This window comes from Lycorma delicatula, chromosome 2 (genome assembly GCF_047948215.1).
Source record: "Lycorma delicatula isolate Av1 chromosome 2, ASM4794821v1, whole genome shotgun sequence".
Lineage (NCBI taxonomy): Eukaryota > Metazoa > Arthropoda > Insecta > Hemiptera > Fulgoridae > Lycorma > Lycorma delicatula.
Genome location: NC_134456.1, coordinates 1,811,600 through 1,837,627, shown reverse-complemented (window position 1 = coordinate 1,837,627; position 26,028 = coordinate 1,811,600). Strand labels below are relative to the sequence as shown.

At 29.3% G+C, this 26,028-nt stretch overlaps 1 protein-coding gene across 1 annotated transcript in view; it reads left to right on the top strand.

Annotated features, from left to right (window-relative positions):
- The first annotated feature begins 2,480 nt into the window (after nucleotides 1-2,480).
- The window catches only part of LOC142320410 (stAR-related lipid transfer protein 3-like), a 207,669-nt gene continuing 184,121 nt past the window's right edge, over nucleotides 2,481-26,028 (top strand). The window contains exons 1-5 of the mRNA XM_075358122.1: nucleotides 2,481-2,567; nucleotides 5,205-5,345; nucleotides 14,530-14,711; nucleotides 16,142-16,307; nucleotides 17,392-17,632. Coding sequence (XP_075214237.1) covers nucleotides 17,456-17,632 — 177 coding nt within the window. The 5' untranslated portion in view covers nucleotides 2,481-2,567; nucleotides 5,205-5,345; nucleotides 14,530-14,711; nucleotides 16,142-16,307; nucleotides 17,392-17,455. The remainder of the gene's footprint in view (nucleotides 2,568-5,204; nucleotides 5,346-14,529; nucleotides 14,712-16,141; nucleotides 16,308-17,391; nucleotides 17,633-26,028) is intronic.

The following is a 26,028-nucleotide window of genomic DNA, read 5'->3' as shown; positions in this document are numbered from 1 at the left end:
GGAATTTCCATCAGACTTCAAAGAAAGTGTTATAGTTATGATACCAAAGAAAGCAGAGGCAGATAAATGTGAAGAATACAGAACAATTAGTTTAACTAGTCGTGCATCAAAAATCTTAACTAGAATTCTATACAGAAGAATTGAGAGGAGAGTGGAAGAAGTGTTAGGAGAAGACCAATTTGGTTTCAGGAAAAGTATAGGGACAAGGGAAGCAATTTTAGGCCTCAGATTAATAGTAGAAGGAAGATTAAAGAAAAGCAAACCAACATACTTGGCGTTTATAAACCTAGAAAAGGCATTCAATAACGTAGACTGCAATAAAATGTTCAGCATTTTAAAAAAGTTAGGGTTCAAATACAGAGATAGAAGAACAATTGATAACATGTACAGGAACCAAACAGTAATAATTGAAGAACATAAGAAAAAAAGTGGCGTAATAAGAAGTCCGACAAGGATGTTCCCTATCTCCGTTACTTTTTAATCTTTACATGGAACTAGCAGTTAATGATGTTAAAGAACAATTTAGATTCGGAGTAACAGTACAAGGTGAAAAGATAAAGATGCTACGATTTGCTGATATAGTAATTCTAGCCGAGAGTAAAAAGGATTTAGAAGAAACAATGAACGGCATAGATGAAGTCCTACGCAAGAACTATCGCGTGAAAATAAACAAGAACAAAACAAAAGTAATGAAATGTAGTAGAAATAACAAAGATGGACCGCTGAATGTGAAAATAGGAGGAGAAAAGATTATGGAGGTAGAAGAATTTTGTTATTTGGGATGTAAAATTACTAAAGATGGACGAAGCAGGAGCGATATAAAATGCTGAATAGCACAAGCTAAACGAGCCTTCAGTAAGAAATATAATTTGTTTACATCAAAAATTAATTTAAATGTCAGGAAAAGATTTTTGAAAGTGTATGTTTGGAGTGTCGCTTTATATGGAAGTGAAACTTGGACGATCGGAGTATCTGAGAAGAAAAGATTAGAAGCTTTTGAAATGCGGTGCTATAGGAGAATGTTAAAAATCAGATGGGTGGATAAAGTGACAAATGAAGAGGTATTGCGGCAAATAGATGAAGAAAGAAGCATTTGGAAAAATATAGTTAAAAGAAGAGACAGACTTATAGGCCATATACTAAGGCATCCTGGAATAGTCGCTTTAATATTGGAAGGACAGGTAGAAGGGAAAAATTGTGTAGGCAGGCCACGTTTGGAGTATGTAAAACAAATTGTTGGGGATGTAGGATGTAGAGGGTATACTGAAATGAAACGACTAGTACTAGATAGGGAATCTTGGAGAGCTGCATCAAACCAGTCAAATGACTGAAGACAAAAAAAAAATATATATATATATATATATATATCTCAGATTTAGGGTTTTTGTTAAATTTTTCCATTGTTGGTTTTAATACAGCAAACAACTTTAAAAAAGAAAATCTGGTAAAGATATAACTTTTTCCATGGTTTTATCATGATTGGTGAGATTACCTGTAAGTTTTTAATGAAAGGTTTATTCGGTAGTGCGCAGGAACACATACGCATTTAATAACGTCTTGCGGAACCTATTAGCGAGCCCGACACTGCTAAGGCGCCCGTAAATGGGGTTCCTCCACCTCTTTAAAAAAAAAAGCCTGCTGGATTAGTGGGCGTCCATCTGCGTCAGTTAGGTTTGGTTAGACCAGAAAAAGATTAGCCCACCGGGCTGGGCTGGCCCAGCCCAGTCATCGCAAATCAGCTGATTTCGAAGCCGAGAGTTCTAAGTTTCAAATCCGTATAAAAGTAACTACTTTTACTAGGATACCAGATCGTGGATACCGATGTTTTTTGATGGTTGGGTTTCAATTAACCACACATCTCAGGAATGCTCGACCCGAGACTACACTGCATTTACATTCATACATATCATCTTCATTCATCCCTGAAGTAATAACTTACAACGGTTCCGGAGGCTAAACAGAAAAAAAATAAAGACCAGAAAATGAGAGAGAGATGGTTTAGTGGTGAATTCCTGTAGACAACTAATTTCTTATAAAATATTTAAAGTATGTTTTTAATGTATATATATTATATTTGGTTCGGTTTGTTACAGAAGTATGAAATTTTAAATTAATATCATCACCGCCCGTAACGGGCAAAAATATATAAAGTAATTAAAAATGATTACGGGTTGTTTAATTTATTAACGAAAATGTTATTTGAATTTTTACGTGTAACTACTACGTTTTTGTGTGACGCTTTATGTTTATCAAAATAATTATTATTATTAAATTCCGGCTTATTATTAATTTTTTTTATAAATAACAATCACTTCTAAGAATTTAACGAATATCTCAGTATTTTTATATTTAACCAGTTTAGCTGTTCCGTGAATGAAAAATTATTTAGTCTGTTGAGGAATACCGTATGTAAGTATATATATTTTTATATCGATATATTTTGAAGTTTTGACGATATATCGTATGTACTGAAGTTTGGCAAATGTGTGAGTAGCGTGAAACCGTTGTTAAGGAGAGCTCTATATTCAATATTATTAATTTGTTGGTGTTTATTTTTGTTTATCTGAGTAAGTAAATAATTTTATACCGTATTTAAGTTTCAGTTTTTTTTTTGTATTGATGGTATTGTGGGCTTTAACCTATGACGTAAAATCATTTGAGTTCGTTGTAAAATCGTTTAAGCAACATGTTAAAAAATTCATATGTCGGTTTTTAATTAGTAATTTTCTTTCTATCGAAAATTATAATATTTATTTTCTGATACTAATAAAAAAGAACAATTGATAGTTGACAGTTTTGTAATAGACTTTTGAAGCTTTCAATTATGTTACAATTAGTGGAAAACAGATCGGTTAAATGATAATTCCTAGCAAGCGTCAGTCGTTTTATTAGTCTCATGTAAAAACTCGCCAAAATAAACGGAGATAGGTTACAAAGAAATATTGTGACTGAACAAAGGAAGAAAAAAATCATCACAATTAAGTACATATATACCATCTTAATAATCACGCAAACTATCGATTCTATTAAAAAATCTCAGAAATTAACATCTCACAAAAATAATTATTATAAATAATTTGTGAAACAAATAAAACATTAACATTGTACGAAAATATTGTACTCCTCAATCTTATTCAAGCTCTCAGAAGTCTATATTGGATTTTCATAGGCAAGAGTGTTTTTATTACTTTAAGCAGATGATAGACCTTTTATAAATGTATCTGTTGCTGGTTTTTGAGATTGAATGCTTCGTTGCATTCACCATCTTCCTCACGTAATGGCATCTACTTTTGATTTATTGTGACACACTGGTTTGTTTTTACGTTAAATGGCACTCTGGTTATCTATTTAGAGAGTTGGCTTTTAAGTGACATCAGGTGTACCAACTTCCTTTAATCAGATGTCAAGCCAAACCAACTATTTGTTTGCCTCTATTGTAGCAACATATGCAGCTTCCATAGAAATTTCTGCAATTTACTTTTTCTCACGACTGATCTACCACAGTATTTAAGGAGAGTTTCATTAGTCAGTCTTCGAATGACTGTCACCAATATAATCAATTGAGGCATCACTGTATGCCTCAATTGTTTAATGTTCACCATTGGAAATTAGAGGAGAGTTTCTGGGTTCTCATTTGAAAAGATTAAGGTTTACAGTTGCTAAACCCATAATGCTACAAAAGCCAGTCAAAGTATTTTTTCAGAGCAGGTTCACCCTTGACAGTCCACTGTTTTGACTATTGTTTCATTTTAGGAATGTTGTGGTGGATCCACAGTTCATCTATAGTTATGAATCGGCGCAAAAAATATGACTCATTTTGCTTAAACTGCTCCAGCAAGGCCTTGGAAATGTTCATTTGAATGCATTTTTGGTCCAAAGTAAGCAAATGCAGCACCCGATGCATGAATAGCTTACGCATACCAAATCTGTCACTCGGTATATGAAAAACAAGTTCTTTCAAATGCCCATAGCCTCTGCTATCTCTCTAACCTTAATTTGTTGGTCATCCAGTACCATTTGGTGAACTTTTTCGATGATGTCGGTGGTGGTTGCAGTTTTTGGCCGCCCTGAACACTCATCATCAACCAAGCCGGTATGACCATATTAAAATTCAGCTGCCCATCTTTTCATAGCAGCAGATGATGGGACCATGTCCAACACAGTTTTAATTTGCATAGGCGTAATATTGCCTTTCAAATGCAAGTAATGTAATCTTGGCACGGTATGAGATTTTTCCATTTTCACAAAAACACTCACAATGACTTACTCAAACAATTATCAAACAACAACTGAGTGTCCAAAATGATTGAGATTTTAGTGTATACCTTTCAATGTATGCGTGAATACATTTCCTGACCTTTGTTGATAAGTGCTGCCATCTTCATGTTGAGGCTCAAAACGTTTCAGACAACCCTCGTATTTTCAAACTCAGTCAGTTGAGTGTTATTCTCATTCAAAAACGTGCAAAACTAGATATCACCATTTAGCCTTTTTGTAAGAATTAAATTGAAAAATTGAATATTTTTAAATTCAAGTAGTGCCACCAAAGTAATGATATCATCATATAAAATTGATTCTAGTGATAATCTTTTCAACAAACAAGACCCCAAAATGTAGCTCATGGAATGTCATAATCAGTGGGTATGAACTCAGGATAAACACCTTACATGTGTACCTGCCTCTTACAACTCTGTAAAGATAGGATAACATAAAGTTAAAGAAAAAAATATATAAGTAAAGTACATTTTCCAATTGTTGGCCAATTACAACTTAGTTATAAGTGCAAAATCCTAAAATTTCTCTTCAGTATACCATTACCAAGATAGTCGATAAATTAGTTGAACTTAAAATTAAGTTTATAGTTAATAATTTAAAAACTGAAAATGTCTTTGGCTAATGAAAATTTTTTTTGTGTGATTTAGACCCTTGTAACTTTCAATCAGACTAGTACCAGCAGCTAGTCTATTTGTCACATCAGCCGAAGGTTCAGTTCAGTATATGAGAAGTCCTCATTTCTTTGATGAACTTGAGACCTTGGTTGTACCATTATTAATTACTGATTTATTAATTTATTGATAATTTTTTTTCTATGTTGCTTTTTTTTAATAAAAAAATTATAATTAGATAGAAATCTTTCATCTTTTATAAATAATAAATTTAATTTTCTTAACATGTAGTTTCATTTAATTTTTGATATTATTTAGGAAACAAGTTCAAAGAATCTTCAAGAAAGGATTAGTGAAGAATTGTCTTACTGGAAGGAACAGTGTGAACAACTTAAGACTGAACTGGTTAATGAGAAAACAAAATCTGTGTTGTCTACTGTTACAGAACATCCTGAAGAGGTAATTTGATCAAGTTCTGCTTTGTTATTTACTGTTAGTTACTTAGTTTTAAGTATTTACTATTAACGTCATATCTCATAAAAAGTTTAGATAATTTACAAAATATTATTCTGAATAGATTATTTAGGTTAAAATGTAAATTGTTATCTACCACTGTTCTGATAAACAAGGTCGCTTAATCCCCAATGCAAATAATCATTTAAATAGCAATGACAGTTTTATAGAGGAAGTTTGAAAGAGCAATTTTAACCTCTCTGACAAAAATAAAAATGTCCTTTGTATACATTTTTTAAGTTTTGATGTTTAAAAAATTAAGTAGTTTTATTTTTATTTTTATTCAGCTTTTCATAGTAATAGGCATATCTTTCTTACGCAAACATTAATTTTTCTTTAATCATATTTTTTTATTTATAAATAACAACTTACCCAAAATATTTACATTACACATCGACTTATATCTAACATTATGTCAAAACCGTCAAAGCTTGTTTGCTTGTTATTACTTTCAGTAGCAGTATAATTTATTTTTTCAGATAATGTGAAGTTGTAATAAGCTAGTCGACTGTGAAATATAGGTGCGTGAAAAATGCAGATAGATCCTTTTACCTGTGTGGAAAGTTCATTGTATAATATCATTGGAAAAATATTACACCTACAATTAAAAAAGCTTGTCTCTTGATTTGAATATAAAAAACTGATTAGGATAAATCAGTTGAGCCCATAATCCTGATTATGGGCTCAGGATTTCATCCGATTTTTAAATACTTGCTTTTATGTGTTCTGGTTTTTTTATTCATTGTTTATTTGGTAATCAATTTTTGATAAAAAAACAACATTTTTATATTTTATTATAGAGAATGAAGAAAACGTTAGATTTTACATACAAGCAATTAAAACTCACTGGATCCTCCTAAATGGGAAAATATTTTTATTAATATTTTTCTAATATTAAAAGTTTATTCGACTATTGAAATAATCTGTATACTCTCTACAGAGTATAGTCTATAACTTCTCTATAAAGTACTGTAACTCTCAGATGAAATCTGAGTTACCTTGCCCAGACAGGAAACTGATAATTATAACTTTCTAAAGCCACGGTCTGCTTAGTTAGGAATCAGCCCTCACATTAGCCTCCTGCTTGACTGTGTGCTGTGCACTCAGTGCAATTCTACGTCATTAATGGATGAAAGGTCTAAAATTGCTTATGACAATTCCAGACCAGTATAGACCCAAACTGGTTTGTACTGAGAGTTTTAGTGCTTCCTGACAATCTGAACATAAAATTACACATCTATTAATATAACTCTTGCCATCGCCTAGCTATTGGCAAGTGCATCCATTTGCTGATAAAATCAGCAAATATATGCCTGAAAGACTACTGTATTTCTCCAAAGCTCAAAACAAGATATTTTGTAAGCAATCATTCTTGTATCAGCAAAAATGCTAAGGTCAAGTGAGTTTTCAGCAGTGGAATTTCGAGAGCACTGTTTGTTTATTTTTAAAATTTCTAGATAAGAAGACAAGGTAATCACTAGGTGTGCTTCCTTCTCCTTGGTCACTACTTGAGGAGTTTTATGCTACCAAATGATTACCTTAAACATTAGCTATGTTTTAACTGTAAACTAGTACAAGCCTAGGCTAAAGTCCCAGGATTTACCAAAAAAGCAGTTATTAACGCCAAACATGATCACATCACCTTGATAATACATTTATGTACATGAAAGCCTGATCAGTCTCATACTAAAATAATAGCTAGATTTGACCTCATAGAAGATCTAGCTAGTTCCCTCAAGGAAATTCCACAGTTTTCGTTTCAATGTGAAAGGTATAGAACATTATTTGTAAAGTACTTTGTAAACTACTCTTAACTTGAATATCAAGATCATCAACTTAGTCTTATGTGTACCATCTGTATACATTAATATTAACAAGTAGATTATCTATGATAGTGGCAGTTCTGTTTCATTCTGTGACATTCCTTAACTGCTGAAATCTTTGCCTTCTTTCTGAATTAATTTACCTGAGCAGCCTTCAAAACTGCAGAGACTTTAACCACCTTAAAATTATAATATCACCATGCTCACAGGTCACACACAAAGTAGAGTTATAGGTGTTATTGAATGTCCTCTGAAATCAAGAAATGCTCCAAGAACAACTTCTTGTCTCCTCAATCCTCCTGTGAGCTGATGCAATGCTGTCACTTGACATTTTTGGAGAAGTACTTAAAGCTACATGTAGTTCTATGTCACTTTCTCATCCAATAGCATTAAAACAAAGAATGATGGAGAAGTAAGTTGAAATATTATAAGATTAGTGTGACTGTATTTTTCAGGTTTCGGAATAAAGACTACTCCACTAGTCTTCCAAACTGGTATACATTCAAAATTAAGAATTGCTCTTAAATATTTTCAGAGGAGATGAAGCAATGAGAGTGGACTCTAAAGTAGTAATGGTGAAAATTTCTATAAAATCCTACAGATTTAAATACTTACAACTTCTTTATTGTCCATCTAATTTTAAACATACCAATAAATGAACCTAAATTCAGACCTCTGAGATACTTACTTCTTAGACCATCTTAGTTCCAATTATAAGATGGTAACATAAACTAAGGAGAGAGTAATGTTTAAAACTTCTCTTCTTAACCCAGTTCTTAACAGTAGTTATTTTCTGGCTCCTACTATTCTGAATTTGTATATTTGTCCAGGGTAATATCAAGAATTACTAAACTGATTTGAAAAATATGTACACTTTTTAAGCTTACTTGTAAGAAGAAGGAACCCTTTTCTTCCCTGAGGAATAAGGTTCCTCAGGGTATTTTGAAAAACCCTGTGGTTTGAAATGTCATAGGCTATATAGTAATAACATAATTCTCTGTATAAGCCCCCAATTTTGCCCTCGTGCCCTCTTTGATGTGCACCCTTCATCGTAATAATAATTACAGATAAAGATTAGCTGGATGAATGTGTGTAAAAAATGTTTCTCTTGTATCACATGAGCCATTTTGCAATCAAAGGGAGACAGTGATGGTGGATGTCAAAACATTTGAAGGGAAAAATGATTTTTAGGAAACTAACCTTATGAATTCAGCAAGTCACAAGACCTATATAAAAAATATGTTGCTTGTTTGGCCAGGTTCAACAGTAATTGCACCAGTTGGCAGTTTGAAATTCTACTTTTTGTTGCTGCACTCAGCGATAACCATTTCCCTTAAAAACATAGTTAAACACAACATTTTTTTGTGGACAGATAAGAGCAACATTCTGAAAAAGATAATTCTATTTTTATTTGGTTTATTTGAGGTTTAGTGAGAAGACTACCAGAGAGCTTTGCAAGGAAATGGATAAATTAACTAAAATTTCTAATGCGTAGAAAATTTTCATTAAAAACTTCAACAAAACTATAAACCAAATTTTTGTGTTATCATTGATGAAATATTAATAGGTATTTGGAACAAAAGCTCATTTAGACTCTTTGTGAAAGCAAACCAAACAGATGTGGTCTGAAAATTATACTAATATGTGATAACAGTATAATTATGTGATAAATGCTTTTTGTATTTAGGCAAAAGAACAGTGCTGCAAAAAAGGCAGCAAAAAATTTTTGTTGATGAATTAATGGTAACAATAAAAGGCTACGACTACTAATAATTGGTTCTCCAATTTACCATTAACTAAAAGACTTGAAAGAAAAAATTAACAGCTGTGTTGGAAATGCCTGGCAAATTTCAGGAGGAAACTGTCATCTAAAGTTTACCAATAAGAGATATAACCGTCATAAAACTAGGACAAGTCTCTTTTTGTTGTATGGAAGTATTACTCCAGTATCATACAAAACATAACAAAATAGATTTGTAACAATAATCTTACAACCCATTCCAAACCACTTCTTTAAGAAAGAAAAGACACTTAATCAAAAATATAAAAATAAAAACTGGGGCATTAATACAAATTTCTTGCCTCACTATCTTCTGTGTGATATCCTAAACACAGCAATAACTGATGCTTATCTGGTATACCTGCACAAGTTGTAAAGAAATAATAATAAAAGCTATAACTTCACCAGTAACTGACAACAAGATGGCAAACAATGAGGTTTAGTATACCAATAAGCTCTTTGGACTTGAGGGAAATAATAATTGGAGGTATCTAAAACAGCAATGAAAACTTTGAATTATTCAATCTGCAAATAAAAATAACAATTTTGCATTTTGCTTCTAAATGTTGTAGCTTTTGCGATTAAAAAAAAAAAATTGTTGGCATTGACTTATTGCTCATGTAGAAAAGCTACTTATACTGAGTACCAAATAAAAAATTGTCCTGAGTATAATTAACAAACTTATATCGAGGATTATGTATTAAAAAAATTAATTTTCATCTTGTCTTTTAAAATTGTTTTATATAAATAATATTCACATATTAATTTTATTTCCTTGCAAGTATTCTAAATGTTTATAAGAAGATCTTACTTGAAACAGTTTTATTATTCACTTAAAAAAAAATACAGAATAAATAAAAAAGAATGATTACTAAGGAAGATAAGAATGAAAATTTTATTACAGTAATAATGTTATAATCTTCAGCTAAATTCTATGTATGTAAAATTTGTATCTAGTAGAAATGAAAGGACTATTTAGTAGGTACTAATGTTCTAAGATCAACAAAAATTGAAATTGGTAATATGGTAAAATTGGTAACAGTTCTTTTTTTAAAAATGTATGATACCTTCAGAAAATAATTACAATACAGATTAAAGAAGAGGTTCAGACCTTCTTGCCATCCAGAGAGCCCATACCTTGTTATTTGAGACTTTTTGTCATTCCAGGTATTCTTAGGTTTCTTAAATTCCTTCAATAACAAAAAAAAATTGTGATATTAACTTTTTAACCAACTTCATTTATAAGTATAAAAACCTGAAGAATGTAGAAAAAAGTTAGGAATCCTTGTCACAATCAAGGTCTTTATAATTACTTATTTCCTCCACTCTTCAAAATATATAAAGTTATTTTGATGTTCTAAACATTCTTTTCAAAACTTTTACTTCTAGAGCAAGTAAAAATCTCAATGATCATGATCATATATATATATATATATATACACACACACACACACACACACACACATAGGGTCACCCCTTTTCCTAATAATCTTCAATTATAGCAAATCTAATTGACTTCATAATTAGCATGATATGAATATTTAAAAAAAATCAATTATTGTTGAAATCTAGGTATATAAAATTAAACTTCTGCTTACATATTACCATCAATATGATCTTTCCATGCCATAATCCACTTTGTAGTACTTCTATTAGTTAATTTTGTTATATGATACAAACAATACCTGTTTTAATAATTTGTAAGGGAAGTTACATCATAAATCACGTTAAAATATATTGTAACATGAAATATTTATGATATGGCACTCTTATCCATAGAAATTGAAAAGTTTCCTTCCTTTGTAAAATAAATTACAAAAATTGTATTTTGCACTTATTTGGTCGTATGATATTTTTCTGGAAATAATACCTACCATTTATATGTGTAATGGTAGAACATAATCAACATAGTACTACTTCTGCTAGATTAGGAGTATAAAATTATTTATAAGAAGAAAATTTAGCAACAGCTCACCTTTACAACAGGTGCCAATAAACATGATAATTTAAGTTAAATGAGTGACTTTTTCAATTCACAGAAAACCATACCAGATCAAGTTCTCTCATTGCCAATCCTTAGTATCCGATGGAATATAAACTGAACTGAAAATTATGCTTGTCTTCCTAATATCAGAAATTTTTTGAGATTATTTACGTGGTTGTTGTATTTGTGAAAGACATCAATTAGTATTGTTAATCAAATTGTATATATTGATGCTAAGTTATTATGTGTCAGCTTGCTACATTATACTACCCTTACTACACTATAATACTTTACTAAACTATACCTATACTATACTCTTACTCAACTGTATGTATCTACTTATCCCATGTATTTCCTAACCCCCTTAATTTGGCCTGGGAAAATCTTTAAGGGCTAGAGTGAACTCTTTATATAGTTGTGGTGTAGGTTTACATGAAGGATTTGATTTCTTCTATCTACTTTCATTTCTTTATCCACTCTCTTGAGAATATTGTAAGTAACTCTTCCTATCCCCAAGAATAAACTTAACATGCTAGAAGACTTTTCTGACATCTTCAATCTTCAGTAATGCATGAAGTATGGTAATAAGTTTTCCTGAAGGGTAATACTTACAAGCTCCACTCAGATATTTTTATCTGAGCATTCAGCATTACATTCTGAATGCTGAGCACATTCAGGATGTCAAAAGATTCACCATTTAAAAGAGTTTTGGCAGCTCGTAATAACAGCAGTCATTCTTCAAATACTCTTGCACTCTCCTGTCCCAAGATCTCTGTTCTCCTCAGGTTTACTGTAGGATGTTATTTCCTCAATTCATATTTTAATTTCCTTATTCACAGCAGTTTTATGCAGCCATCCATGGTACATACAAGCTGAGAAATAGAGAAAATTTACCATGCTCCAGTTTTTTAATTTAAGCCATGGTTTTATTTATAAAATCAGTCTATTCAATTAAGAACTACAATCTATAGGGACTCTTTTCAACTTAGAAAATTAGTGTGTCTGTACAGTTTCCATAGGAAATAAGATGCCTTGAATGAATTTTCTTCCTGCTTGGACCTCCTATCATCTACGTCAGAAGTTGGACTTCTATCATCTAAGCAGTTACGTTTAGTGCCGTATGCTTCTCTCACTTTGGTAAACAAGGTGGATGTTTTCTTTTTGTTCTTCCTCCACTTGTGGAGATCCTATTTGATCCCTTTGTATTTCTTTCAGTACTTTTTTCTTTTGCACCCAATGAATGTTCCATTATTAGCCTGAGTCAAAGTGGCTGGATAGGCAGTAATGTGCAGCATTAGACCTCAGCAGAGCAAACTCATAAACAGTTCTAATCTTCCGAACAGAAGGGATTCATCATTCCTAGTCCATATCCAGCTTCTCACCAAATAAAAATTTAAAAGAGAATAAGATAACACGTTTATTTTAGTTTATCATTATCTACCGTTTCCTTTAAAATATTGCTGAAGAACAGTTAGTTCAGTGTCATTAGGCATTCAAGAAGGGAGTGTTGGGAAACATGTCACCACTAATCCATTTACCAATTTTTGTATAGCTATTTATTATAAAAGTGTTAAAAAACTACATTTTGGTATTCATTTTTCTTTAGTTTAATAGATTGAACATTCCTTAAATAAAAAGAATGTTATGTATTTAATATTTATTCATTTATATTATTATTATTTTAAATTATACTACTATAAACCACCTAGTACAGACAGTTGAGATAAGACCTTACTTTTATCATGATAGTACTTTTACAGGATCCTGCATCCTCAATCATGATTGAATTCTTTTTATTAAATTACACATTAAAATAAATATATTAAAAATATTGATATATTAATAATATTATTAATATTGATATTATTGCTGCATCATTAAAATAAAATCATGGTTTGTGCACATGCTACAGCACAGTCACAGTGCTGTAACAAACATTACATCATGTGGTTTTATATTAATAATGCAGCATATTGTAACATTTTAATATTATTAGTATTTTTATTTTAATGTTCAATTTAATATGGATTCAATCATGACTGAGGTGCCTTATCACAATTGTTTATACTAAGTGGTTTGTTAGTAGAATTTAAAATATATAATTTAACTGTACAGAGAAATAAGATGAATCTTAAAAAGATTAATTTCAATAAAATAATAGTATGTTAATATTATATATACTCATATTATATATATTATATTTGTAAGTTTATTTTTCTACGTATCACACAGCATTCATTTGTGTATTTTTTTATTTTAATAACATAAAACCAAAAGAAGAAAATTAGTACGTCATAGAATTTCAATTATTTAGGTACAATTTTTTTCAGTAGATAATCAAACTATAACTGTTGCAGTTTGTTCATTATTTCTCATTTATGTTACGCCAACCAGTGTTTTTCTTTTCATTTATTTGTTCCTATTCCTACTCATTGTTAGGCTTTACAGTGCTGTAATACTACTTAATCTTTTAATTGACTATAAAGGATAGAATGAGTTAGAAGGCTTATACATTGTAATATTTCAAATTGTTGAATATTAAGAAGGATAGGGAATGAAAAATGCCTGGTTCAAAATATTTGGAGCGCATAAGATTTTACGGCCTTCAATTTTTAAAAAATAATTGTTTTAATAGTAGAAATCTTTTTTTGTTAATTGAAAGAAGCTAGAAGTTCATGGCCAAATTGTAATTCTAAGAATTTTTTACTCTTGAACATGAGTGGTTTGGAAAGAATGTTTAAAATATTTTAATTTTTTTGTAATTGAAGAAAATTAGATGTCTGGTAGAAGGAAAGTATGTCTGAAATGAAATTTTTTACTTCATTATTGAGTTTTTTACTTGTATTTAAAGAAAGAATGTATTTTTGAAATTTAATATTTTTAATTTAATTAATTGAAGGCAACTAGAAAGCCTGGGAGGCACGGAGCCCAAAGTTTGTTACCTTAGGTGTTTACTTCTCCTGGAAGCATAGAGTACATTTTAAAAAATGAATAAAACATTTTTATTTTTGTTAATTTGGCTATATAGCCTGGAATCAATGAAGTTTTTGTAGGGCAGTGCAAAATACACAAAATTTGATTTCGGTTGCTTAGACAGTTGGAAGTTAATTTGCAACGCTTGTACATTTAATTCTACATGAAAGTTATTAATTACAGAATGATTTGCCTCTTTCATGAACATCAGTGGAGAATCTCTCAGCATTATGAAGCTGCATGTGATGTTTTTATGAGTAGTTTTTATTATTGGCTTTTTTTTATAGAAAAAAATTAATTCATTTAACACACAATAAATAAAAGTTCAAAACTTTGTTAAAGCTATATATTTTTTTTACTTTCATTCACATAAATTTTCTACAGAACAATCTTTCTCATTTTAATTATATTAGGTTTGTACTATATAAGATTTATTTGTATATTAGCTGCATAAGATTTGTTAATAACTTGTCTCATTCTCTATAAATGTGATTGCTAATAATTTGTAAGTGTTCAGATAAATTTATGTCAGTTAGTAATTTTATTCTTAGGTTACTTTTTCTGTTACAGAACAGGTCACAGAATTAGAGGCTAGATGCAAGCAACTAGAAACTGATAATGCTGCTATGGTACAACATAACCTTTCAGCTCAACTCCTGGAAGCAGAGCTTCGTAATCAACTTGTAAATAGTGTCTCTCATGATCAGTATTCACAATTAAAAACAAATCTGTTATCTACTGAAAAATACCTGGTTAGTAAAGTAAAATACTGCTATTTTGTTGTTTACTAACAATTAAGATTTAATCTTATTCAGAGATAAATTTACTTATGGTGAAATAAACTTTTTTCAGTACAGAATTTTTATTTTATAATTGAGAAAAGATTCAAGTAAACAAATTTCCTGAAGCAGTTAAATCGCTAATTACTGCTCTCATTATACTGCATTGCTTTTGAAAGTAGAATATCTAACACAATATTCATTGCGTGTTAGTTGTTTGAGTATTTATTTACCTCAGTTTATCTTGTTGAAAATGTAACAGGTGTCTCACTTTAGATTCTGTTTATGTTAATTTGAAGGTGAAATTTTATTATACATTGGCTGTTAAGGTTATGATTTCAGATATGAAGCCTTTTTTAATTTTATTTTTTGGTAAACAAGTATACACAGTTTGTCTGAAAAGTTTTCAAACTAAATTTCTGTAGTCAATACACGTAGCGGCATCTCTTGGACAACCAAGGAACTATGTAGTACGATGTCAAGTATGTGTACAAAATTTAATCACGTTTCATCACTCCAGTCTCAAATTATATTGACTGTGACATTGAACAGGGAAGTGCAGTAAAATTTTGTGTTCGACCTCAAAAATCTTTGGTTGAATCTTATTCTATGTTACAGTAAGCATTCGGTGATGAAGCCACATCTTGTACTACAACATACACTTACTGGAAGCGGTTTAAAGATGGTAGATAGTCGTTGGATGATGATGAATGAAGTGGGAGGCCGTTAACAGCTGTTCATGATGAAAATGTTGCAAAAGTGCATGCGCAACGGGTCAAACTGTCCCAACTGGTCAAACCATGAATTCTAAATTCAATTTGGAAGTAATAAAATGCCTGATGTGTCACATTTGTCAAATGCAGCTCGAGTACCGGGATCCAGGCAGTTGGACTCTCTTGCACAACAATGTCTTAGCACACATGGCAACAGTTTTAACACATTATTTCGTCACAAACCAAAATACCATCTTATCCAACCCAACTTGGCTCCAGCAGACTATTTTTTACTCCTGAAACTCAAATTGAAGATGAAAGGCCCCTTTTTCGATGACATTCCGGCCACCCAAAAGGCTTGCACTGAGCAGTTGAAGGCAATCCCACAAAGTGATTTCTCCAGAGCATCTGACAGGCTCTACTGGTACTGCAACAAGTGAATAACTATAGAAGGGTTCTATCTAGAGGGCTGATGTGAGTAAATTCGTTTATCTTTAAATCTGTATTTGTATTTTGATTTCAGACATACTGTGTATATTAATTGTTAATATTTATTTTATTGATGAGTGCATTGTTAAAATATATTCATGTTATACTGTATAATATGCTATACTGATTAGTTTATAATATAGTCTAACATTCACATCTTCAGAAATGTTACTTGAACTGCAGCTGCTGGATTTATTACAGGCTGAACTGAAAGCTGAAAAGTCTAAACTTTTGGAAGAAGTAGAAATTGCACTACAACAGGTGAAAGCTTTAGAAGGCATACGAAAAGCGCATGACTTTCAACATGATGCACTTCAGCGTCAGATTCTAGAGTTAAGTGCTGTAAGCGATGACAAAGCTACCATAGGCAAGTATTTACAATATGATTTTTTTGGGAATCTTTAAATTATCTCCTACTATTTTTATTTTATTTTTCTGTAGTCTGCTGTAATTGATTACTGTGTTTTAACAATGATAATCTGTAAGAAAACGCTTATCTGTTATTAAATTGAAAATAAATCAACAATTCTTACAATCTATGACTGTTAGCAGTGAGAATATTCATTTTCACCAGATCAAATTTTAAATTAATGGATATATTTCATCTTATTGCTTTTTTTCATTCATTTTTTCTGGTTATTTGCAATGATGTTTAGTTTTCTAATTTTGGAATTAAGAATACCATAGTGTTTTATGATTTTCTGTAAGTCATGTACAGGAAACAATGTACATGACCTGTAGGTCATCTAATATCTTTTTGAAACAAAATCACAATTCAATGTTTTCTTTTTGTTTTAGTGATCAAATGCAAAAACTTGTTAAAAGTACAAATTCTGATTCCAAAACCTGTCTTCAGTGAATGGAACAAAAGCATGTATTTCATTAAATTCATTATGAGACTATATGACACTTAATATTTACTTAATTTCGTATTATATGAAAAAATTTATTGAATTGTGTACAATTTTTGTTAGAGATTATGTTAATTTAGTTAAGGATCCAGTTTTCTTGGTTTAAATCTTTTTTTTTTTATATTGCAGTTAGAGTTATACATATATATATATATATATATATATATATATATATATATATATATATATATATATATATTGCAGGTCGATTAACTAGAGAGTTGTCTATGGTTTATCAGCATGAAACAGCATCAAATGACACAGTTATAAAACAGCAAGCTAAACTAGCTTGTGTTTTATTATTGTGTTTTTGTATGTGTGTTTATACAAATATATGATAAAAATTGGCACTCTCTGTGGCAGAGTAGAGCATCTTGGTCCCCCAGGTTCAAATCCCAGTTTGGCATGACATTTTTCATACGCTACAAAATTCCATTTCCATATCCCACATACACTAGCCTCAGGTTTGTATTTTTCTAAGAATCAGGTGTGTATTTAAATGGATTTATTTTGTTATTAATTTACTTGAATTTTTTCCAGATTATTAACTGATGTCATACATGATTTACATCGCCGTTATCTTGGTAGTATACCTCTGGTAACTATGGACACAATGGGAAATGTTATAATACATCTTCAACAAGAGTGCCAAAAGCTTAAAGACTCATTGTTTGAAAAGTATGTTTTAACTTCAAAAGAATTAGTCAGAGCACAAATAAGAGACAACGATGATGTTGATGACGAATCTAAAAAGAAAATTCCGTACAACTGTAGGTTACAGGTATGTTTCAACTAATTCAATATTGTGTATTTGTAAATTTGTTTGTAAATTACATTGATTCAGTATTTAATTGTTGATTAAACTCATTGTGCGTGTATTCATTAAAGTTTATATATGATATTATTAATTATATATATATATATGGTACGTATAAGTATATGATACTTATGATACGTTTATGAACTTTGGCTAAGAAAAGAAGATAAATGACTTTGAGTGTTATAATATAACTAGACGTTATGAAAACATAATAATAAACATTTTCCATATTCAGTTTAACTTCATCAGAAACATTTTGTAGAACATTTAGTTAATGAATGCTTATTAAAGTATGGACGTTTATTACAACAAATATTTGGTAATCAGAGGAATTTGGTTATACAATAAACCTTAAATATAAATTTTATTTTTATTTCTAGTTGTTATATAAAAAATTATGTTTTAATACTAACAAAACAATTCTGCAATAGAACTAATTATTTTAAAACTTTTCTTAACTTTTCTTTACATAGTGAAAGCATATTCTACACAAGTGCAGTTAACGAGCCAGTGATGAAAATGTTAGGAACTGCCTTTAAAACCCAGTAACATAGATTTTTATGGTTTTACCTTAGTATTGGATAAAATAATTTTAACTCCAATTTAATAATTAATATCTGTAAATAAGTTAGATTATTATTGTAATATTTTTGTACAACTATTTTTATTTATTTTACATTATTTGATATTGGAAGTTTAATATTTGGTTGAAATTTATAAGAAGATTTACTTTGTGTGTACATATAAGTAATTTTTTTTATATTGTAATGTCATAAAGTAAAAAAAGTAAATTAAATGATATACCGTTAGATGATATACAGTTGAAACAGTAGGTATGTTTATCTGAACATCAGAGAGTTGGTGTATATAAGAATTAGCACCTATTACGATTATTCATATAAGTATTGCTCATTTGAATTCAGAGCATTCCATCAGTCAAATTGTTCTTAGAAGATAGGAACTTATTCTATTAGTTATTTAAATATCAATCATATTATCTGTATAAATAAAAATGTAAATGTTCGTTTAATCACTAATTTTGTCACTAAATTTCTCTAATCACCGATTTTGAATGGCCTGCCATAACTTACATAGAGTTTTACAGTAGGCTTCTGCATTTCTGGTTATTCCATGTGGCATGAAATCAATCAGCAGTTTGCCAAACAGATCCCAAAAGACTATGGCCGTCAGTTTGCATCCAAATAGCTGTGGTTTGACCCTTTGTTGGTCTGGTTGGTGATTGAGGATAATGCCATTCACTTGACTGCCGTTTTCTTTCTGGCATGTAATACGACATCCATGTTTCATCACCGGCAACAATTAAGGAACTCATCACTTTTTTCTGTTTAGTGCATCAAAAATACCAAAGCAGATTCCATTCAGATTTTTTTGTGATGTTCCGTTAAGACATGTGGCACCCAACATGCACAAACCTTTCTGAAGCCTAAATGGTCTTGAACTATGCGACTGACAACAGCTCTTGAAACATCAGGAAAAAGAAGGGTTAGGTTGGAAATCATTGAGCAACAATCTTTTTTGATTTCATTGACGCATTTCAACAAATTCTCTGTGATTATTGAGGGCTTCCCCAAACGTTCTTCATCATGCACATTAATTCTGTTATTTCTAAACTTTTCACACCATCTTCAGATATTTCTTTCATTCATTACATTATCACTGTATACAGCAACCAACTGCCTATGAATTTCAGCTGGCTTAACATTTAGATGGTTTAAAAAACATATGACTCCAAGTATTTAGTAGGTGGCAACATAGATTTTCCTATTCATTTTATAATGTAATAATTCACATGTAATCAAAGATATTGCTACGCGACAACTTACAGACAACAATGCAGTGTGTACATAACTAATGTGGCCTTGAATGATACAGGTTCACCAAACTTAAGGAGAGAAATTTGTTGGTGGTCTTTACTTTAGAGATTGTATAATTGCATTAATAACTTAATGCTAAAATTCACACATTGAATGAAATTTTAAAATGTCCCATGAAATTGATCTTTTAAATGATACATTGCCTTTTGCTACTTTCAACCATATACCTGATATGCATGTGTAGTGTTTCCTTGTAACTAAGATTTTTTTTTTTATAAGCAGTCAGATTTGCTTCACATTATTTAAATATATGAATATTATTTTACTTGAAGATCATAAAATGTATTTATTTCATTTCAGATTGCTAGGTTTGATTTTATATTTCTGAGAAAAAGAATATTTTTCCTTTTACATGTTTGTTGTTATAATTATAAACATGTTTTTATTATGATTTGTGTTAATACCCCCCATAATGAGTTTTTAACATTCTGAAAGTCTTACAGATAAATGTTTCATATTATTAATTTATAATAACCTAAAAACATTATAATAAAATGATTACTTTTTGACGTATCCATATTCTGAGAAATACATAGTAATCAGTAATATATAATTACTAAATTACTGTCACAGAATTACTGCTATTATTATTATAATTATTATTGTGTTTCTGTATGTAGTTTTTATATTTTATGTAATAAAAATACTGTGATTATAATAAGTAAATAGTAGTTACAATAATAAATAATATAATATTATATTAATATATGTTATGTACTAGACACCAACAGTTTTCAGGTATTTATTATACAACACAATTTTCTTACAGTTCCTAGTCAGAGATAAACAAACTGTCATAATTCAATCATCAATCTGTTGTATTGTATTATAAATAATTAGAAGATTTGACTTTGCCTGAAATATACTTCAACATCAGGTTATGTTTTTGTTTAATCACAAGTTAAAAAACAGAATCTCTGGTTAGAGCTATACATAGATTTCTCCCACCAAACCACATAAACTACAAGATTTCACTACTTTTAAAGGTATCCAGGTCTATTGCACGGATACAGTGAGCATTTTTCCCTTAATCTGTAGAACCATTGGGAAGAATGAGATAAAGAAATAAGAGGATTAAGAAAAAAATAATTTTTCTTCAAAGAAATTTAGCTCAAGGCACCCTTGGGCATCCATCCCACACACAATCCCTCTGTAGATTGAGAAATCTTTGTCAAGAAAGGAAACAGCTCAGTTATATGTTTCAATTAATAATTTTATGTCCAGATACACCTGAGAAGAGGCTCAGGCTTCCTTAAAAAGACAATTGTTCGACATCATAATCATGTGTTATCTAAAAGAATCCAATCAAACCATGTAAAAAATTCAGTCATAATTCCCAAAGGAGGATAGATGTTTCTCTGTAAAACATTATTTCATTGTTTTTCATAGAAATAATTAAGAATAATTTTATGTTTTAAACTATATTTGCAGGTTTGTTAATGTAATAAAACTAATAACTCTTTCAATTTATAAATGTAAATTAATAATTATGCTTAAATGAATTGTTAGAAAACATTAAATAATTTTAACGTCAATAAAATATTTTTATTTCTCAAATTATAATGTTATTATTATGAAATGTCTTAAGCCATATAATTTTAGTAAAAATTGTGGTTAAGTTTTTTTATCCTTTTTAATTAATAATAACCTTAACATAAGTTGTTCAAGCAATCTTTTTCAGGAATGGGAATTGTTAACTGAAAATAAAGCTATTAAATATTTAAGAAAGTTAATAGTTTTTTAAGTTTTAAGATTTTAACTGAATAAAGGAAGACAACTTATCTTATAATGAATTATATAAAATATGACTTGGGATGCACGTTGCAGTAATTGCATTAAGGTTAAAAATTTATTAAAAAAAGAAGAAAACAATCCACCCAAATGATTCATAGAATCATTCCATACAGTGATAATTCATGTATATAGTAGATTTTGCAAAGTGTATAAACTGTAGTGAAGCACCTTCTAATGCCTGTTTATGATTGAACAAATTTTGAAAATGTAATCATTCAAAAAAAGTACTATACCATCATGCAAGGTATTGACCAGAATCGCTTTAAATATGTATTCTCATATATATCTAAATTCTATTAACAAAACCACTTAGTTCAGAATAATGACGTAAAACATATGTTAAAATAATTGTTCATGGAAGTACTATTACAGATCCTGCATCCTCAGTCATGATTGAAATAATTTCATTATTAAAAGTTAAGTTTAATTTTAAAAATAAAAATACTCAAGTAATGAATTTTGCATATTAATTTAAATGAATGCTGCTATCTGTTGTAGTTTTTATAAGACAATCTCACACAAACATTGTCTGATGGTTTATCAAATTGAAATTTTGTTTGTATTTATTTATATGTGTAACATTTTTCTAATATATTTTATGTCATCTTTATTAATTTCTAATATTTCTAAATTTGTGTTAATATCAGAAATAAAATGTTAATTGTTTATCAGATGGGCTGCCATATTAGATAAACCTAATTTTTATTTTTGTAATTTCTATAATGTTCAAGAAATCTTGTTTTAAGGGATCTGTTTGTTTTTCTTTATAAATACCATTACAGCCATTATATTTAATATAATAAATTCCACACAGATTATTTATTTTATTATTATTAGTTTTGATTTTTAAATATTTTATTCTGTGTTATATTAGGTTTGTATGCTAGTCTTTAGATGTGTATCATATTAATTTTCAACTGTTTGAAAAAATTCATAAATTAAACATCCCAATGCGACCTTTAATCAATTTTGAATCTATCCCTGTTATGTCATATCCAAAATAATCTATAAAATTCTTAGGAATAAAATGAATTTACCTAATACATTCAATATAAAAAATGGTAATGAATTAATAAATAAATTAAATAGCTTAAATGTAAATACACTAGAGCAGTTAGTTAACATAACTATCATGTATCATAGTATACCAATAGACCATACCATAAAAATAAAAAAAGTAGATTAAAAAGTAACCAAGAAGATCCAATACCTTATAAAAGGTGTCATCTCTATTATAAGAAATACATACATCAACAAAACTGTTTTGAATTTAATAACAAATATTATACACAAAAAATACCCTACCTATGGGATTTCCACTATCAGAAATATATTTACAGGATTTTGAGAGTAAATTTGGGCTTCACTCATACATGTAAAGTTTTAATGTGGACATGAAATGTTGATGATATTCTCATTATACATAACCCATTAATAAACAGTGTACATCTAATAATATATGAAATCAAATTCTTACAATGAAAATTTAAAATTCACATTTGAAATAGATAATAGTAGAATGTTAAATTATTTAGATATCAATATTGAAATAAACAAGGACAACTAAATTGAAACATCAGTTTATAGATTCATAAAAAGTCAGATCACCATTGGTCTCATTAAATTAACATATTTACAAATATGATTACTAGAGCAATCAAATACACATAATAACAAAGAAAAGCTAAATAATAAAATACAACGTAAATATATATTGGTTGAAAATGGATATGATAATACTTTACTTTAGAATATTTATAAAAAAATCTGATTTGCACATCACATGACTTCCTTGTACGCCTATTAAATTACATATACACATTTTTTTTTTTTTTTTAATGAAAATACATAAAATTTTATTTCACTAATAACTTCTGATTTTTTCAATTTTTTTTTGTTGTTGAAATTATTTATTGTAAAGTTTTTTTACAATCAGAGGTTAATAATTATTAATAAATCAATATATTTATATAAAAAAAAAAAGAAAGGAAATGTAGTTGATTTGAACCTATATGCCTTCCCCTTGTAAAATCCAAATATTTCATTAATAAATATTTTATTTGGCTGTAACTCTGGAATCAATGAAAATAAGTGTCACTTATGATATATCGTTGAAAATCTCTCAATGAGAGGGCTTATTACTGCAGTTAAAAAAAAAGTCTAAAATCCAGGTTTTTTGGATTTGGGCATTTTTGGTCAAGTCGATTGCAATCACAAAAGGAGGTGCACAACTAGATGTTACAACAGTCCTAAACTCAAAATTTCAACATTCTACAGTAATCGTTTATGAGTTATGCAAAATATATACGTACAAATGTCACAGTGAAACTAGTCAAAATGGATTCAGGGATGGTCAGAATGGATATTCCATTGAAATCTGAAAACCAAAATTTTTTGCGATTACAATACTTTCTCGTACTTCATACAAAGAAGTAAAAACTTTCAAAATACAATTACAGAATAACTGCCTTATACACCAATATAAAAGACACAGAAGAGAGAAAAATTATACATAAAGTATTTATATACTAATAATAATAATATTGAAAACATTACTAAAACATATAATAATAAAGAGATTTTTAAACCAGCATACAAACCTAATACTTCATAATAAGATATTTAATAAACAAAATAATAATAAAATAATCTGTGAAATTTATAAAATTAAATGTAATGATTGTGATGATATTTATATAGGAAAAATAAACAGATCCTTTAAAACTAGATTTCTTGAACATTATTGAAATTACAAAAGTAATAAATTAGTTTTATCTAATATGACAGACCATCTAAAAACAATTGACACAAATTTAGAAAGATTAGAAATTAATAAAGATGACATAAAATGGAATATATTAAAAAAATATTACATGTATAAATACAAAAAAAATTTCAGTTTGATAAACTATCAGACAGTGTTTGAGGAGACGGTCTTGTAAAAAGTGCAACAGATAGCAGCATTAATTTAAATTAATATGCAATTTTCATTATTTTAGTACTTTTATTTTTAAATTTATATTATGCAATGATGGAATTATTTCAATCATGACTGAGGATGCGGAATCACAAAAGTACTTTGATAAAAAATTAAAGTAAGATATGTCTTATCTTAATATTCTGTACTAGGTGGTTTATTTAATAGAATTTAAATATTAGCAGTTCAGAGGAATAATTCTTCTGAAATAAGAAATTCTGCTGTTAATTTGGTAAAATCTGTTTGTTAATAGGGATGATTCAAGAACAATTGGTACCAAAAGCAAGACTGTTAACAAAGTGCAAAATTCTTTTAGAGAGAGCTGCAATTAGAGAAAAAGCACTTAATGAACAGGTATTGATTTTTTGGAAAACTGCATTTAATGCACAGGAGTTTTTTGAATAATTTTATTGTTATTTAATAATTTTTACATCATTTAGATAGATATCTTTATCATTTAGGGAGTAGTACTTACATTTGTAAAAGTATAATGTTACATTAATGCAATAAAAAGCCATTTGTTGAAGTGGCACAGTTAACTGATTTACTTACCAAATTCCCCTTTAACTTATGTTAAAGGGGAATTTGGAATTATATAACGTTACCACTGTATGGTTTACTATCTGTGCTACGATAGATTCTTTGTGCCACGTTCTTATCCATATTCTGAATTATCTTATTTAAGATTTAATATTTAACTTACATTCATTCACTCCACCATTAATTCATTTTATTCTTTTCCATTTAGCATTGTCCAATCTCTTTCATGACCACATTTCAAATACTTCCAGCCTTCCTTTTTCTTTACTTCGTTACAATCATACAGAAATTCTCTTGTATTCCAACCATATTACTTATCAAGAAGCTTCTTCAAATCTTACTTCATTAAATTATTTCTTTCTATTAATTACATGTTCAGCTGTTGCTGCTATTGTTTTGTTTTTTCACAATGTAATACTGCCTTACTTGTGATGTTCTACTTGTTCAAACAAAATGTTTTGTTTAGATATTCATTAGCTTATTGTTTCTTTTCTCTCCTTTTCTCATTACTTTTATTTTTCTAACACTTAATTTCATGGTATATTCTCTCATAAGGTCTTCTGATTTTGAAATCATCAATTCGAACGATACCACCTTCAAATTTTTGAACTGGTAAAATAAATAGAATTAATTTTATTAGTATTTACTAGCTTCTCCCGGCGAGCCTACAGCATGTCCTCTGCAGCTAGGCCCTCCTGGCAGGTTGCCCTGGCGGGTGGCGTCTCTGAATGGGATTATTAGGTGTTCAAAATTGATTACCTCTTGTGTAAAAAATTTTTATTTGGATGATGAAAATTGATCAAGGAAAAGCAAAAAAGTATCAGCAAATCTTCCCAATTAAATTTGGTGTAAATCAATTTAGGCATAGGTGCAGGAGTTTTAATTTTTTTTGGGAGGGACTCAGCGGAAAAAAGGAAAAATAAGGATAAAGGATAAGTTACAAAATATTATATAGCATAATTAAAATTTTTTATAAATATATAAATATAAAAACTCAGACAAACAAAATCACAAAGAAATCTATTTATAAACATATAAACAAAAAATCTTGAGGCAACTTTTTTTTATATTTAAAATACTGGCCCTGAAGAGGACCATTGGGTTCGTCATCATTCAGTTAAGCACCCTTCCTCATTAGGAAATAAGTTTGA